Here is a 12,842-nt window from a genome sequence, read left to right on the forward strand (position 1 = left end):
ATGTGAGGGGAGAGCGGGCCCAGCCTGGCCCAGAGCTGAGCCCCAGCAGAGCCCTGGCAGAGCCCAGAGCAGCCTCGGCACCTGCAGAGTCAGCCTGGAAGGCTCCCTCTCCTCCTGCCTTTTCCGTTTCCCTTCTCCCTGTCTCTTCCTCTCCTTGTCCTTCCTCCCCCAGGCACTGAGCTGCGGAGAGAGACCAGGGAGAACAAATCCCTGCCACAGAACCTCGTGGAAGAGGCCATTTGGAACAGCTCCACGGCGCAGGAATCCAACAGGGAGGAAAAGCCTCAAAGATCCCACACGAGGAGGGGCTGGAAACCCAGCCTGGAGAGCTGAGAGGAGGTAAAAGCTTCCCTGTGCGGGGAAGGGTGTGGGGAATGTGAGAAGAGCTTCAGGCAGAGCTCAGGCTATTCCTGGCTCCTCCAAAAACGGTGGTGCCGGATGCAGAGATCTACGGGGATGCAGAGATCCCCCTGCAGATCCATGGGGTAGCAGAGATCCCCCTGCAGCCCCCGGAGCAGCCACGCTGGAGCACGGGGATGCCTCAGAGGAGGCTGTGACCCCGTGGCCAGAGGGGCCCCGCTGGAGCAGCCTGTCCTGGCAGGACTGACCCCGGGGCACAGTGACCCACGCTGCAGCACTTGGAGGGGGGCTGTGCCCCGTGGGATGGACTCAGCTTGGAGAAGTTCCTGGAGAAGTCTCCGGTGAGAGAGAGCCCAGGGTGCAGCAGGGGAACGACTCCTGTCCCTGAGCAGAGGGAGAAGCCCCGGGGCATGAAGTGAGCACGGCCCCATTCCCTGTCTCCGGCACTGCCGGGGTAGGAGGTGCAGCTGGAAGGAGGGAGGCGTGGGGGAAGGCTGGATTTAAGGCTCTTCACTTACTCCTCATTATCCTGCTCTGAGGTTTTGGAGTTTTCTGTCAGAAATCTCTCCCCTCCCCCATTCATCCACAGGGGTTTGGGGCGGTTTTCCCTTTTTGAGGGAAATCAAAGCGATGCCCTGATGGTCCTAATGAGGGGTAGGAGAAGTGAGGCTCCAGGGCTTCCCGCTGAGCCAGAGCCACCGGAGCCGCAGTGCTGGGAAAGCCGTGGCGGGAGGTGCGGAGAAGTTTGTTTGTGTTTTCAGCTCAATCCCCTCGGGCCCGGGCCCGTTCCAGGGCTGTTCCTCATCTCCGGCTCTGCCCTCACGCAGCCCGGAGGGCCCTGAGAGCGCGGGGCGAGGCTGTGCCGTGTGCAGAGCCCGCCCCCGGCTGCGATTGGGTGACGGTGCCGTCAGTCGTGGTTCTGGCGCGCTGATTGGTGGGAGCGGGGCGGAGCAGGGCCCCGGTGGCGGCCTGAGGGCGGCCGTGGCTCGGCAGCGGCGCCATTGGCGGAGCGTCTGTGTGGGCCCGGGAGCGGCGGCAGCGGCGGGAGCGCGGTGAGGCGGCGGCGGAGCTGGGAGGCGGCCGGAGCGCAGGTGGGAGCCGCGCTGGGTTGTGCGGGGGCTCGGGGCTCGCTGCGGGCCTCGGGGGCGGCAGGGGGCTCAGGCGGGTTCGTTGTGCCGTGTCCGGCGCGTGTTGCCGCTGGCGTGAGGGCGCTGCGGGAGCGGCTGCCCGCGGTCTCCTTGCGGCCGCTGCCTCGGCAGGAGCCGCTGCCGGAGCAGCGCTGGCTCGGCCCGGTTCCTGTGGCTGGGACAGAGGCGGCTGCCCCGTGCCCGGGGCTGTGCGGGGAAATTGACGTGGCCGGAGGTTTCTGTGCCCAGAGGAGACAGAGGAGTCCTGTACAAGTGACTTTATTGCTGAGCAGAGGGAGAGGCCGTGGGGCATTTGCCTTGCGCTCTCTGCCATTGTTGTAGTTCGCAGCCTCCTTTTTATCCTCATTTTCCCGGCCTCATCTCCCGCTCCCTTTGCCCACTGGCTGAGGTATTTGGAAGGTTCAGACTTCCCGATCCGCCAACTGCATGTCCTCGTTAATGTGCACCCCCACTTTTGTAGAACAGCCGATATTCACGGCTCTGTTAAGTGTGTTTTGTTCTCGACGTTCAGGAATGTAGCGGGACTTTCTGTGAGCAGCAGTCCATGTTAATTAGTAACAATTATTGAAGCTGGTGGTTTCGCCCGTTACTTCCTTGTCTACGAGTCCCTGGCCCCTCGCTCAGCTGCTGAATGAGCTGCACTCTCAAGGTGTGGAGCATGGTTAAAAGATGAGAGTTGCTGTAGCACATGAGAGGCGAAACAGCATTCGTTTAACCCATGGACTGCCAGGGAGCCATAAAACCGTGTCCCATTCCCATCCTTTTCACGTTTGCACCAATACATGAGCTGCTTTTTTGTTTCCTTTGTTTGTTTTTTCACCACTTTTCCTTTGTCATCTATTTGCCAACAGCAGTTTCAGTCATTGAATTTTCCACAAACTCCTCTTTTTTTCTGCTGGAAGGTAATCTGATCCCATCCAATGGTGAGGTGTTGTGTTCCTCATTTCAGTGGATTGCTCAGCAGGAAGGCCAGGAGCTGGAGCTGTCTGGTTGGTTATTCCGAGGGCAGCTTGTAATCTAATGATGCCATTGAAATGAGAAATGGGTTCTGTGGCTCCTGATATGAATTGGTTTGGGTTCCCAGGGGCTGGTCCATGGTGTTGTAGGATTTGTTCTGCTGGCCGTTCATCTTTTCTCCATTTTTGGGTGCTCCCTTCAGCCAAGACTACATCAGTTATTTTGATTCTGAACTGATTTCCCTGAACTTGTGATAGCACGAGCATCTGTCCTCTAATCCACCCTATATAACACAGACAGGGACAGCACATGTTGGAGTGGGCAGAGGGTGATTCCCCCCCATTTATTTATAGTGAAGTTTTCCCAACATTCTCCATTTGCTGTTTCCCTTTGCAGCTTCACCCGTTTCTGTTGCAGGGTCAGATATCCTCACCCTGGGCTCTGCCTTGAGCTGTGCAAATTCCATCAGCGCAAGCAGGCAGAGCTTGGGGTGAGGGGCAGAGGGAATCAGCCCAATTCCTGCCCCAGGCAAGAGACCCAGGTACATTGTCCAGGCTTTGCCCAGCAGTGTTCATTTGCATTTCTAAAGCTCCTCTGCAGGCTGCCTGCAATGAAGCTTCTCTTCCAGGGCAGCTACCTCGTGAGTCACATGTGCCCCCCCCCCCCCCCCCCCCCGGAATCTGCTTTTTTAAAAAAAAAGTATCAACTATTTACGAGTTAAAAGTATTACCGTGAAAGCTCTTCAATTTTGCAAAATGCAGTGTTAAAAACGCCAATCACTTGTTTTTAAAATTTTTAAAAGTTTAATAGTAATAAAATGGTTATAAAAATAGTAATACAGTTAGAGTAATAATAATTTGGACAAACTGAATTAGGACAATATGAGACAATAAATACAAAGTGTTACGGATGTCCGGGTACCTTTTTCTGGGCAGCACGAGCCCGAAAAAGGACACCCGTTAACAAAGGATTAACCCTTAAAAACCATAGCCTGTTGCATATTCATACACTTCATACATGATGCATAAATTCTATTCAAATACAGGATTCTGTCTGGTCATCCTCAGCTTCTTCCTCCAAATCCTAATAGCACCTTCGAGGCTCGTTTCTTCTAATAAGAGGGCAATAAATTCTTCTCTGAAAGATTTAGGTATCCTGTGGCTGCTATCTCGCTGTGAGTCCTTTCTTTTTAAAAAAGTATCCTGCATAGCATCATTTCTATTTTAACAATTTTTATAACCTAAAACTATATTTAACCCACTACTTAAGAAAACTAATACAGCATTACTTTCTAACACAACACATATAATATTCATTTTAATACATGCAAAAAGCCAAACATAAAATACATGCATTTTTCACATGCAGCATAAAGGCGAACATGGAAAAACCCAGACCAAAAACTGATTCTCACACTTCTGTGTCAAACCTACCAATATAAAGCGTGGGTTTTATGAAAAATTTTTCTCAGGTTTTAATTTTGTCACTAAAACTGCAGGGAAAACAAAAACTCTCCAAGAATCTCTTTAGTGTTAGAGAGTCAAGGCATTGCTTGCTTCTGGCCAGGATGTGCAACAGAAATAATTTCTTTCACAAATACCCTGGCTGTGTAGAGAAAATCATTCCATGGCATGTGAGTTTTACTAGATTTTTCCTAAACTTTATGTAGTCTGAACCAATCTAAATCCTCTGCTTTAATGTTCATTGCTTCCAAGTTGTGTAAGTTTTTAGTATTTGGTTTCCTGTTGGACCCGGATTTCTTCCCCTCTGCTGTGAATTCGGTCCACCCTCCTGGATTTCCTTCTCAGCCTTTTCCAGACCAGGTGTCTCCAGCTGTGCCGGGGGCAGTGTCTGGGGTAGCTGTTGGTTGCTGTTTGCTGCTGGGCGTTGATGTTTTGTTGCTGGTCGTTATCTCTGTGGGTGTCTTTTGGGCTATTTCCAGTCTGTGGAGATGTTGAACTCAACTCCCTTGAGTGCTGTAACATCTCTTAAATAAAACGTTTAAAGTTCCTTTCCCCAAGGCAAAGGCAAACCAAGCCTGAGCAGAGAAAGAAGATTTAAAAGAACCAAAATGGGTACATTTTGCAGCAATGCAGTCGCAGTCAGCCCAGAGTGTGGGTGTGAGTGAGCCCCAGAGTGGAATTGTGCCGTGGTGCTCCCCAGCAGCTGTGGCAGTGCAGGCCCAGCCAGCGCTGAAGCTGCAGCAGTGGCAGCAAGGCTTGGCCGCAGTGGCTGGAGGTGCCAGAGGAGGGTGGCCAGGATTTCCGAGGGTTTGAGCAGAGGATCTGTGGGCAGGCCCAGGGGCTTGGCCCGCTGTGGAGCCCTGGCTGCTGCTGCGTTGCCTTCAGGGCAGGCTCAGGGGCGGCTCCCATGGTCCTGCTGCAGGCGGGAAGTGCAAATCTCCGGGGCTTCAGAGCCCCTGAGGCCAGGCTGAGGGGTCCCCCCGTGTTCAGCTGTGCTGGCGGCTGTTTCTGGCCTCAGGGACACTTGGCATGGGCCCCTTGGCCACCAGTGGTGCTGCTTTGCACTCCTTAGGCAGGAGCCGATGTCCTGGCTGGGTGTTGGCAACAGCAAAGTGCCAGGGCAGGCTCTGTGCCAGCCCAGCTTCCTGTGGGAGAATCTACCTTGATCTCTGATCCAGTGCTTGCTGAAGCAGTCAGAATTGCTTTTGCCCCCCTGTTAGGTGCCATGGTGTCAGCAGAAGATATTGAAGCCTTCCTGCCCAGGGCATTTCAGTGCCAGGCTCTTACAAGCACCCAGAGTTCCGCGGGTTGAGCTGAGCATGGGGCGGTGACCTGCGCTTTGTCTGATTCCCCTTCCTTCCCTCCCCTGGAACAGGCTGTTGCTTTTAGACACCACTTGGGCCTGGTTGCTTCAGAGTACTTTGGAGAGGCTCCATATCTAATTTTCCCCTTTTCCCTGGGGCTGTCCACACTTCTGGGTTCACTTCAGCCTAGGCCTTGCCAGACATTTGACACAGAGGTACAACGGAACTGGCCTCTGTATCACCTTTTATAATATTAATTTGTGTTCTGAGTTTAGAGATCAAATCCCCTCCCAGTAAATCATGATAACAGTTAGGAGCAAATAAAACTTCATGCATTTCAAATCCATCTCCCAAATCTGCTAACAGTGGTTGAATAAAACCATACATCTTTCCCAGTTAACCCCTCACTAATCAAACATATTTTTAGCATTTTCCCCCCTTAAGTCTAAGCTTCAGAGTGGATTGAGAGGCCCCTGTGTCCATCAGGAGAGGCCTCCTCTCAATGCAGACCGAGCTGAATGTTCTCAAGGGCTCCAGTGTGGAGGGTCCCTGGTGTGATGGGAGCTGTGACAGCCCTGCCAATCCATGTCCATCAAGGGGTGGACTTGCTGGTCCTGAGGGTGCTGCTGTCTGTGCTTGCAGTGTCCTTGTGCCCTGCAGCTGGAGCCCTGATTCCTTGCCAGGGGCTGTTTGGGTGGGCTGTCCCCTGCCGAGGAGGGCAATGCCTCTGCCGGGTGCTTGTGGCCGAGCCCGTGCCCTGGGTGCTGGGGCCCCCTTGGGCCCTGGGGCTGATCCCTCAGGGGCTGTAGGAACTCTGCCCTGGCCTTTGCCTTCAGCTTGGCCTTTTGCTGCTCCCTTCTTGCATTCACCTGCTGTGCCTTTGTGCCCAAGTGCTGCAGGGCCTTCTTCTGCCCCTCCTGCAGCCCCCCTCAGTGCCTGTGGGTGCTCATCCTCTGAGAGCTGCTGAGCTTTCTGTAAAATCATTTGTATCTCCAGTAACCCTAACAAAATCCTTAAAAGACAATCTCCATGCTAAAATGTATAATCCACATTTCCCAGGTGTTCCTTGCTCCTCATCCCTGTGCTCAGGGTGCCCTCCCCAGCCCGTATCCCAGAGCCGCTCCCTGTCCTGCCGCAGTGTCCAAAGGCGCCCCCCCGGCGGGCAGGGCCGGCAGCTCCACGGGGCCGGGCAGCGGCCGGGGCGTCCCGCAGCCTCCTGGGGGCCGGGGGCCACTGCCGGCCCTGCCCGGGGCTGGTGGGGTCAGGCAGCGCCCGGCGCTGAGCCCCGGCTGCCCCACAGCCCCGGCCCGGCCCCGCAGCTCCCCCCAGGCCCCCAGCCCGTGCTCCCGGTCCCGCACCTCTGCGCCCGGTGCTGCCGCTGCCCCCCACAGAGAAACCCCCTGAAAACCTGACCTCCTTGTTTTCCTCTCCTGGAAACCGGGGATGCAAATGATCAGCTGGCAAATGTTGAGGATAAGACCCTGCTGAAAAACATCCCAGTCCTCAGTATTTTTCTCTTCCTTCTCTTTTCCATCATCCTTTTCCTTCCCACAAAGATTCATCCTGCAGCTTTTTGCCTTAACCATATTGCTGCACACTCCCCTTCACCCAATCCCTTTGCAGCACACCAACACCATCCATGCCCTGTTCTCCAAATGCGAGGGGAATTTGGGGAGGTGGGAGTGGGGCAGCGCCAAGGCCAGGCCCCCCCGCGCTGTCCTGGCGGGAGCGGCTGCAGTGGGGACCGAGTGCGGGCGGCAGCGGCCGAGAGCCCAGCGCTGCCCCAGCCCGACCTGCCCCAGCTCCATCCCTGCCCCTGCCGTGGGATGCTGTGGGTTTGGGGGCAAGAGGGAGCCGGCAGCGGGTGCTGGGCCTGGGGCGGAAGGAGAAGCAGGGTTGAGGAACAAAAGGGTCAAATGATGCACGTGGGAGGAGAAGGTGGGATTGTGCAAGAGAAGGAGGAATAGCAGGAGGAAGAGGAGTGGGAGAAAGAGCAAGGACACTGGATGTGTGGATGTGGAGGAGGAGCAGAAACAGGAGGCACCACAAGGTTCCACTTCTCCCTATATCTGAGGCTTCCCTCCCAGCCCCAGTAGCATTCCCGGAATCCACGATTTTCACGGTGCTGTATCTTGGTGTTTCTGAGTTTTATTGAGCTAAATGTTATTGCTTTGGGTTTTTTTGGTGTGTGAATCTTTATATTTTGGGGGGAGGTTTTGCTGAATCATGATGTTTTGGGAGTTTTTGATCTGTGTCTTGAAGTTGGCAGGATTTTTGTGCTGAATCTTGGTGTTTTGGAGGTTCTTACATACAGAGGATTCCCAATGACTTCCTGAGATAAACTTGGGCAAGGAGGAGCTCCCAGTCCAAGACATTCTCATTTTGTTTTTTACCCATACCAGGATTTTTCATGCCCAGGGAGTGTCTGGATGGAGGAGGAAGAAAAGCCCTGGAGATTCCGCACGAGGAGGGGCTGCAAACCCAGCCCAGGGAGCTGCAGGGAGGAAAGAGCCCCCCTGAGCCAGGAAGGCGGCCGGAGATCCAGCCAGAGCTCAGAGCTGGTGGAAAAGCCTCATGGCAGGGAGAAGCCCCACAAGTGCTTGGAATGTGGGAAGGGTTTTAGTCGGAGATTGCACCTGATCCAGCACCAGGTGATCCACACTGGGAAGCAGCCCTATGAGTGTGAGGAATGTGGGAAGCGTTTCAGCTGGAGCTCCAGCCTGAGGCGGCACCAGGTCCTCCACACTGGGGAGAGGCCCTATGAGTGTGAGGAGTGTGGGAAGAGCTTCAGCCAGAGCTCCATCCTGATCCAACACCAGAGGATCCACACTGGGGAAAAGCCCTTTGAGTGTGGGGAATGTGGGAAGAGCTTCAGGCAGAGGGGGAGCCTGATGCAACACAAGATGATCCACACTGGAGACCGGCCTTACGAGTGTGGGGAATGTGGGATGAGCTTCTGCCAGAAGGGGAGCCTGATGCAACACCACAGGATCCACACTGGGGGAAAGCCCTATGAGTGTGTGGAATGTGGGAAGAGCTTTGGATACAGCTCTGGCCTGAGGAAACATGAGAGGATCCACACTGGGGAAAAACCCTATGAGTGTGGGGAGTGTGGGAAGAGCTTCAGCATCAAGTTCCAGCTGACAGAACACCAGAGGATCCACTCTGGGGAAAAGCCCTACAAGTGTGGGGAATGTGGGAGGAGCTTCAGAGAAAGCTGGGCCCTGATTCGGCACCAGGTGATCCACACGGGGGAACGGCCCTACACCTGCTTGGAATGTGGGAAGAGCTATGGGTGGCACTCTGACCTGAGAAAACACCAGCAGCGTGTTCACTCTGGGGAGAAGCCCTACAAGTGTTCTGAGTGTGGAAAGAGGTTTCACAGGAGCTCCGATCTCCTTGTACATGAGCGGAGTCACACCGAGGAGAGGCCCTTCCGCTGCCCCGACTGTGGGAAGGGCTTCAAGCTAAACTCCCACCTCACCATCCACCGGCGCATCCACACCGGGGAGAGGCCCTACGAGTGTGGGGAGTGTGGGAAGAGCTTCTCACAGAGGTCAATCTTGACCAAACACCAACGGAGGCGCCACTAAGGGAAGCCCTGTGAGTGCCCCGAGTGCGGGAAGAGCTTTGTGCGCTGCTCCAACTCCATCCCCCAAGGGAGGATCCGTGTTCAGGGTAGTCCCCAGTGACCCCTGTTGGGCAGATCGCTGGTGATCCATGGTCCTGGTGATCCAAGCTGAAAGGCATCTGGCTGCGGGGGGCTCCACATCTTCCTGGTTCCCTGTAGGCACCTCGATTAACCCAGCGGCCGGAACATCCATCAGGACGCAGGCCTACAATGGGGATTCCTTGGGGAGAGCCGATTTACTGACTTTCAACTCCATAAAATCTGTTGTATTTAATCTTTCTTCTGTTGACATCAAGGAGTACTGAATGGTCCCTCAGGTATATTCTGGGTTGACTATATGATGCTTGTATCCCCAGTCTGTTCTGTTTATGCTGAATAATAAGTTCTACACCTTCAAGACTTGTCCTGAGAGTGAAGGGGGAGAGAAGAAGTGCGGAGTTTGTTTTCAGAAACTGCACTCGCTCCTCCACATTCCTGCTCTGGGACTGTGTTGTCTGCGGATGGACAGACAGCAGGACAGAGCTCTCCTTTGCTTTTAGTTAGTTTTAGCTAGCTGAACCAGAGAAGTTCCCTGGACTGTGGTGTTTTTTTCCCTTTTCTTTGAACCTGTTTAAACCTGCTGTGGCCTGAACACCAGAAGAGCACGGGCAGCTCACACCTGTGCCCCACCGGGCCGGGCCTGGGCCGCGGCTTTTCCAGCGCCAGAGGGACTGATAAGGGACTGAGTGAGCTGAGCTACAGCCCACAGAGGGACTTGGTGAGTTTGTCTCTCTTTTAGAGCAGCAAGAGGTTTTATTGTTTAATATTGTTTAGGTTTTATTGTGTAATAAACCAGTTTTTCCACTTTTCTCCAAAGAGGTATTTTATTTTTCCTGAACCAGCTGGGGGAGGGGCCTCTGTTTTTCTAGAGGAACTCCTCTGGGGGTTCACTCCCGAATTTGCCCTGAACCAGGACAAGGTCTTTTCCAACTTCAGGGATTCCACGATTTTGATTTCCTATTGACCAAAAGTGTCTTCTGCAGCCAAATGGTGAAAAACTGGGGAAAAGACCAAGATTTTAGAGACAGTGGGGTAGAAACTCCACCAAAAAAGGTTCTTCCCTTCTACCTAAACAGTGGATCCTCAGCTGGTATGGACAAGGAAATCCTTTTATTTTGGCCTTGGTTTTGTTTTAATTTCTCTTTATCCCTTTAAAATATCCAATATTGAGGTAAAAATAGACATTGAACTAGGACTTGGGTGTGGTCATGGTAGGACACATGGACACATGGAGAGCGACTTGGGGACACATGGACATTAACAGGGATGGGACCATTTGTGGGGACATGGGGGACACGGGCATGGATGGAGATGTGGGGAACAATGACAGGGATGGAAACATGGTGGGGAGACAGCCGTGGGTGAGGACATGGTGGGACATGGCCAGTGACATGTGGGGACATGGCCATGGCTGGTGCCATGGGGGGAACTTGCAGGGGATGTGGGGGATGCTGGGTTGGAGGGGGTTGAGGGTTCCTGGGAGGGATTTGGGGCTTGCTGAGGCCTTTGGGGACCCCAGGCCGAGTGGCTCTGGCTGTGCTGGGAGACCCTGGGGGAGGTTCTGGGGCAGCTGCTCAAGGACCCCCTGAACTGGAGCCCCAGCCGGGCATTGGGCTCCTGGAAGGAGAGGAACGTCCTTGTCCCCAGGAGGGAAATCCCAGCACCCCCAGGGAGTCAGGAGCAGCTGAGAGGCCACAACAGGAAGGGGAAAGCCAGAGAGAGCTGTCACAATTTTAAGCTAAACCCCAAAAGTGCCCAAACTGAGAGATTCCTCCCAGGAAAAAGCAGCCAGGAGCTGCCAGAATTGAGGGGAAGATGGGATGTGACCCCCCAGACTGAGTAGGAGGGGCCTGCATCCCCCAAAACCAAGCACAGGGGCAAGGGTGGGGGCTGGAGGGACAATGGGATAGGGGCAGAAGAGCAGGGGAAAAGAGGATTCAGAGCGCGAGAGGGATGGCAACCCCAAATTGATTTGGGAGGGGTCTTTGGGTTGGAGGAATGATGGGTATGGGCAGGGAAAGGTGGGGATGGAACAGAAAAAGGGTGGTTCTAAGGGGATCCCATTGTGTCCCCATCATTCGATCCCTGGAGTGATTCTCTGGGGCTCTGGGGGGGAATGGATCCACACTGGGTGGGTCCCCAAGCCCCCTGCCCATCCCTGGGGGGCTCATGGGGCATTCCCTCCACCCAAATGCTGGTGGTGCTGCAGCCATGAGGGAGAGGTGGGATCTGGAGTGGGCAGGGAAGGAAGAGTAATAGGAAGAGGAGGGAGAGGAGGAGGAGGATGGGGAAAAGGAGGAGCAGGAGCAGGAACAGGAGGAGGAAGAGGAGGAGCCCCAGCAGAACCATGGCCATTTTCCCACCCGCCCTCTGAGTTTGCAGCTCCCCTGGCCCTGGCAGCATTGATCCCCCAGATCCCACAGGTGAGCGGGGAGGGGGAGCTCGCCCTAGATCCATTGTTTTTTTGGTTTTTTTTCAGGGGAGGGGATGTTTGGATCTTGCAGGAATCCAAAGGTGAGACGCAGATGCCCCTTTGGAGACTTGTGGAGAGTTCCTGTGGCAAATGGTCTGTACTGGCTGGGGAGGTGGTACCAGTTTCGGGGGGGACATTGGTGTTGGGGCTCTGATTGGCATCAGAGTGGGGAGAGCAGCAAAGGCCAATCCTGGAGCTGGGGGATCCCAGCAGCCTGGAGGGGAGGCTGGAGATGAGCAGGGGGGGCCCATCCAACTGTGAACAGGGCAGTTACTTTTAGAGCTGTACTTGGGCAGCAGGACCAAGGTGCTGACCCACTGTTTTTCCCTCAAGCCAGGATTTGTCAATCCCAATCTTTGTCTGGATGGAGCTGGAGGAGGCTGCAAGGAAAAGGAAGATGGCCTGGGACACTGAGGCAGGCAAGGAGGAAGTCACTGCCCCTTTCCCCCTCTCCTCTGCTCCATGTCTCAGCCCAGCATTGCCCCTGGCTGCAGGACAGTCCCACTGCTGACACCATCCTGCCAGGGATGAATTGGTGGGATCCCTTTCCCTTCCCTCTAGCACAGAGGCAAATCCCATCCTCTCCTTGTCCACAGCTCCTTCCTCTTCTCTTTCTTTACTTCCTTCCTCCCCCCAGGCACTGAGCTGCAGATGGAGACCAGGGAGAACAAATCCCTGTGGTATTCACATTTCTTTAATAGAGACATAATTCTCTCTCACAGGATTTTTCCTGGGAAGCTGTGGAAAGGCTGAGAAAGCTCAGAGAGGAAGAAAACAATTCTTATCTCGCTGCTCCTGTTGCTTGGCACATGTGGAAGGTGTTACGGAGATTGTTTACCGAGAGTGATTTGTTAATTGGACACTGATGATGGTTGTTTGGACTGATTGACCAATTAGGTCAAAGCTGGGTCGTGACTGTCTGTAAAGGGTCAGAGGTTTTTCTTTAGTATGTAATTTAGTATAGATTTAGTATAGCAATAGTCTAATGTAGTATAATATAGTATAGAATAAAGCATCTGTTCAGCCTTTGAAATCATGGAGTCAGAGCACATCATTCCTTGGATGGGTGAGACAAAGTAGAAATTTAACAGGATAGAAATAGATTTTTGGATTTAGGTGAAAAGTGCCGTTCGGAGCCTGTAACTTGTTTATCTGTGCTTAACAGATAAACAAGTTCTCACAAGAGAGGGAAAAAAAACAAAGAAAAAATCTTGTGCTCGCAGAATGGCCTCGACCAAGAGAAGGAATTCAAACTCCTGAGATAAGCGGAGGTGTCTTTGTCGGGGGCAAAGGCTGAGGCTGACCAGAGAGCTCTCTGCACAAAGCGCAAGGACTGATAAAAACTAATTGCAACTTGCAATGTGAAATCAGTAAAATGAATATGAATGACACTATATGCATGTGTATAAGCAAGGGGGAATTCTCAGGGGTGCGCATGTCTTTTAGGGAGAACAGCGATTTTCACAT

The 12,842-nt window shown here is 53.8% G+C and overlaps 1 protein-coding gene and 1 pseudogene across 1 annotated transcript in view; both read left to right on the forward strand.

Moving 5' to 3' along the window:
- The window catches only part of LOC136570646 (zinc finger protein 135-like), a 121,559-nt gene extending 111,841 nt beyond the window's left edge, over positions 1–9,718 (forward strand). Inside the window, exon 2 of the mRNA XM_066571093.1 lies at positions 7,635–9,718. Coding sequence (XP_066427190.1) covers positions 7,635–8,825 — 1,191 coding nt within the window. The 3' untranslated portion in view covers positions 8,826–9,718. The remainder of the gene's footprint in view (positions 1–7,634) is intronic.
- Positions 1–12,842, forward strand: part of LOC136570611 (uncharacterized) — a 708,931-nt pseudogene that overhangs the window by 16,051 nt on the left and 680,038 nt on the right.

Source organism: Molothrus aeneus, unplaced genomic scaffold (assembly GCF_037042795.1).
Source record: "Molothrus aeneus isolate 106 unplaced genomic scaffold, BPBGC_Maene_1.0 scaffold_35, whole genome shotgun sequence".
NCBI lineage: Eukaryota > Metazoa > Chordata > Aves > Passeriformes > Icteridae > Molothrus > Molothrus aeneus.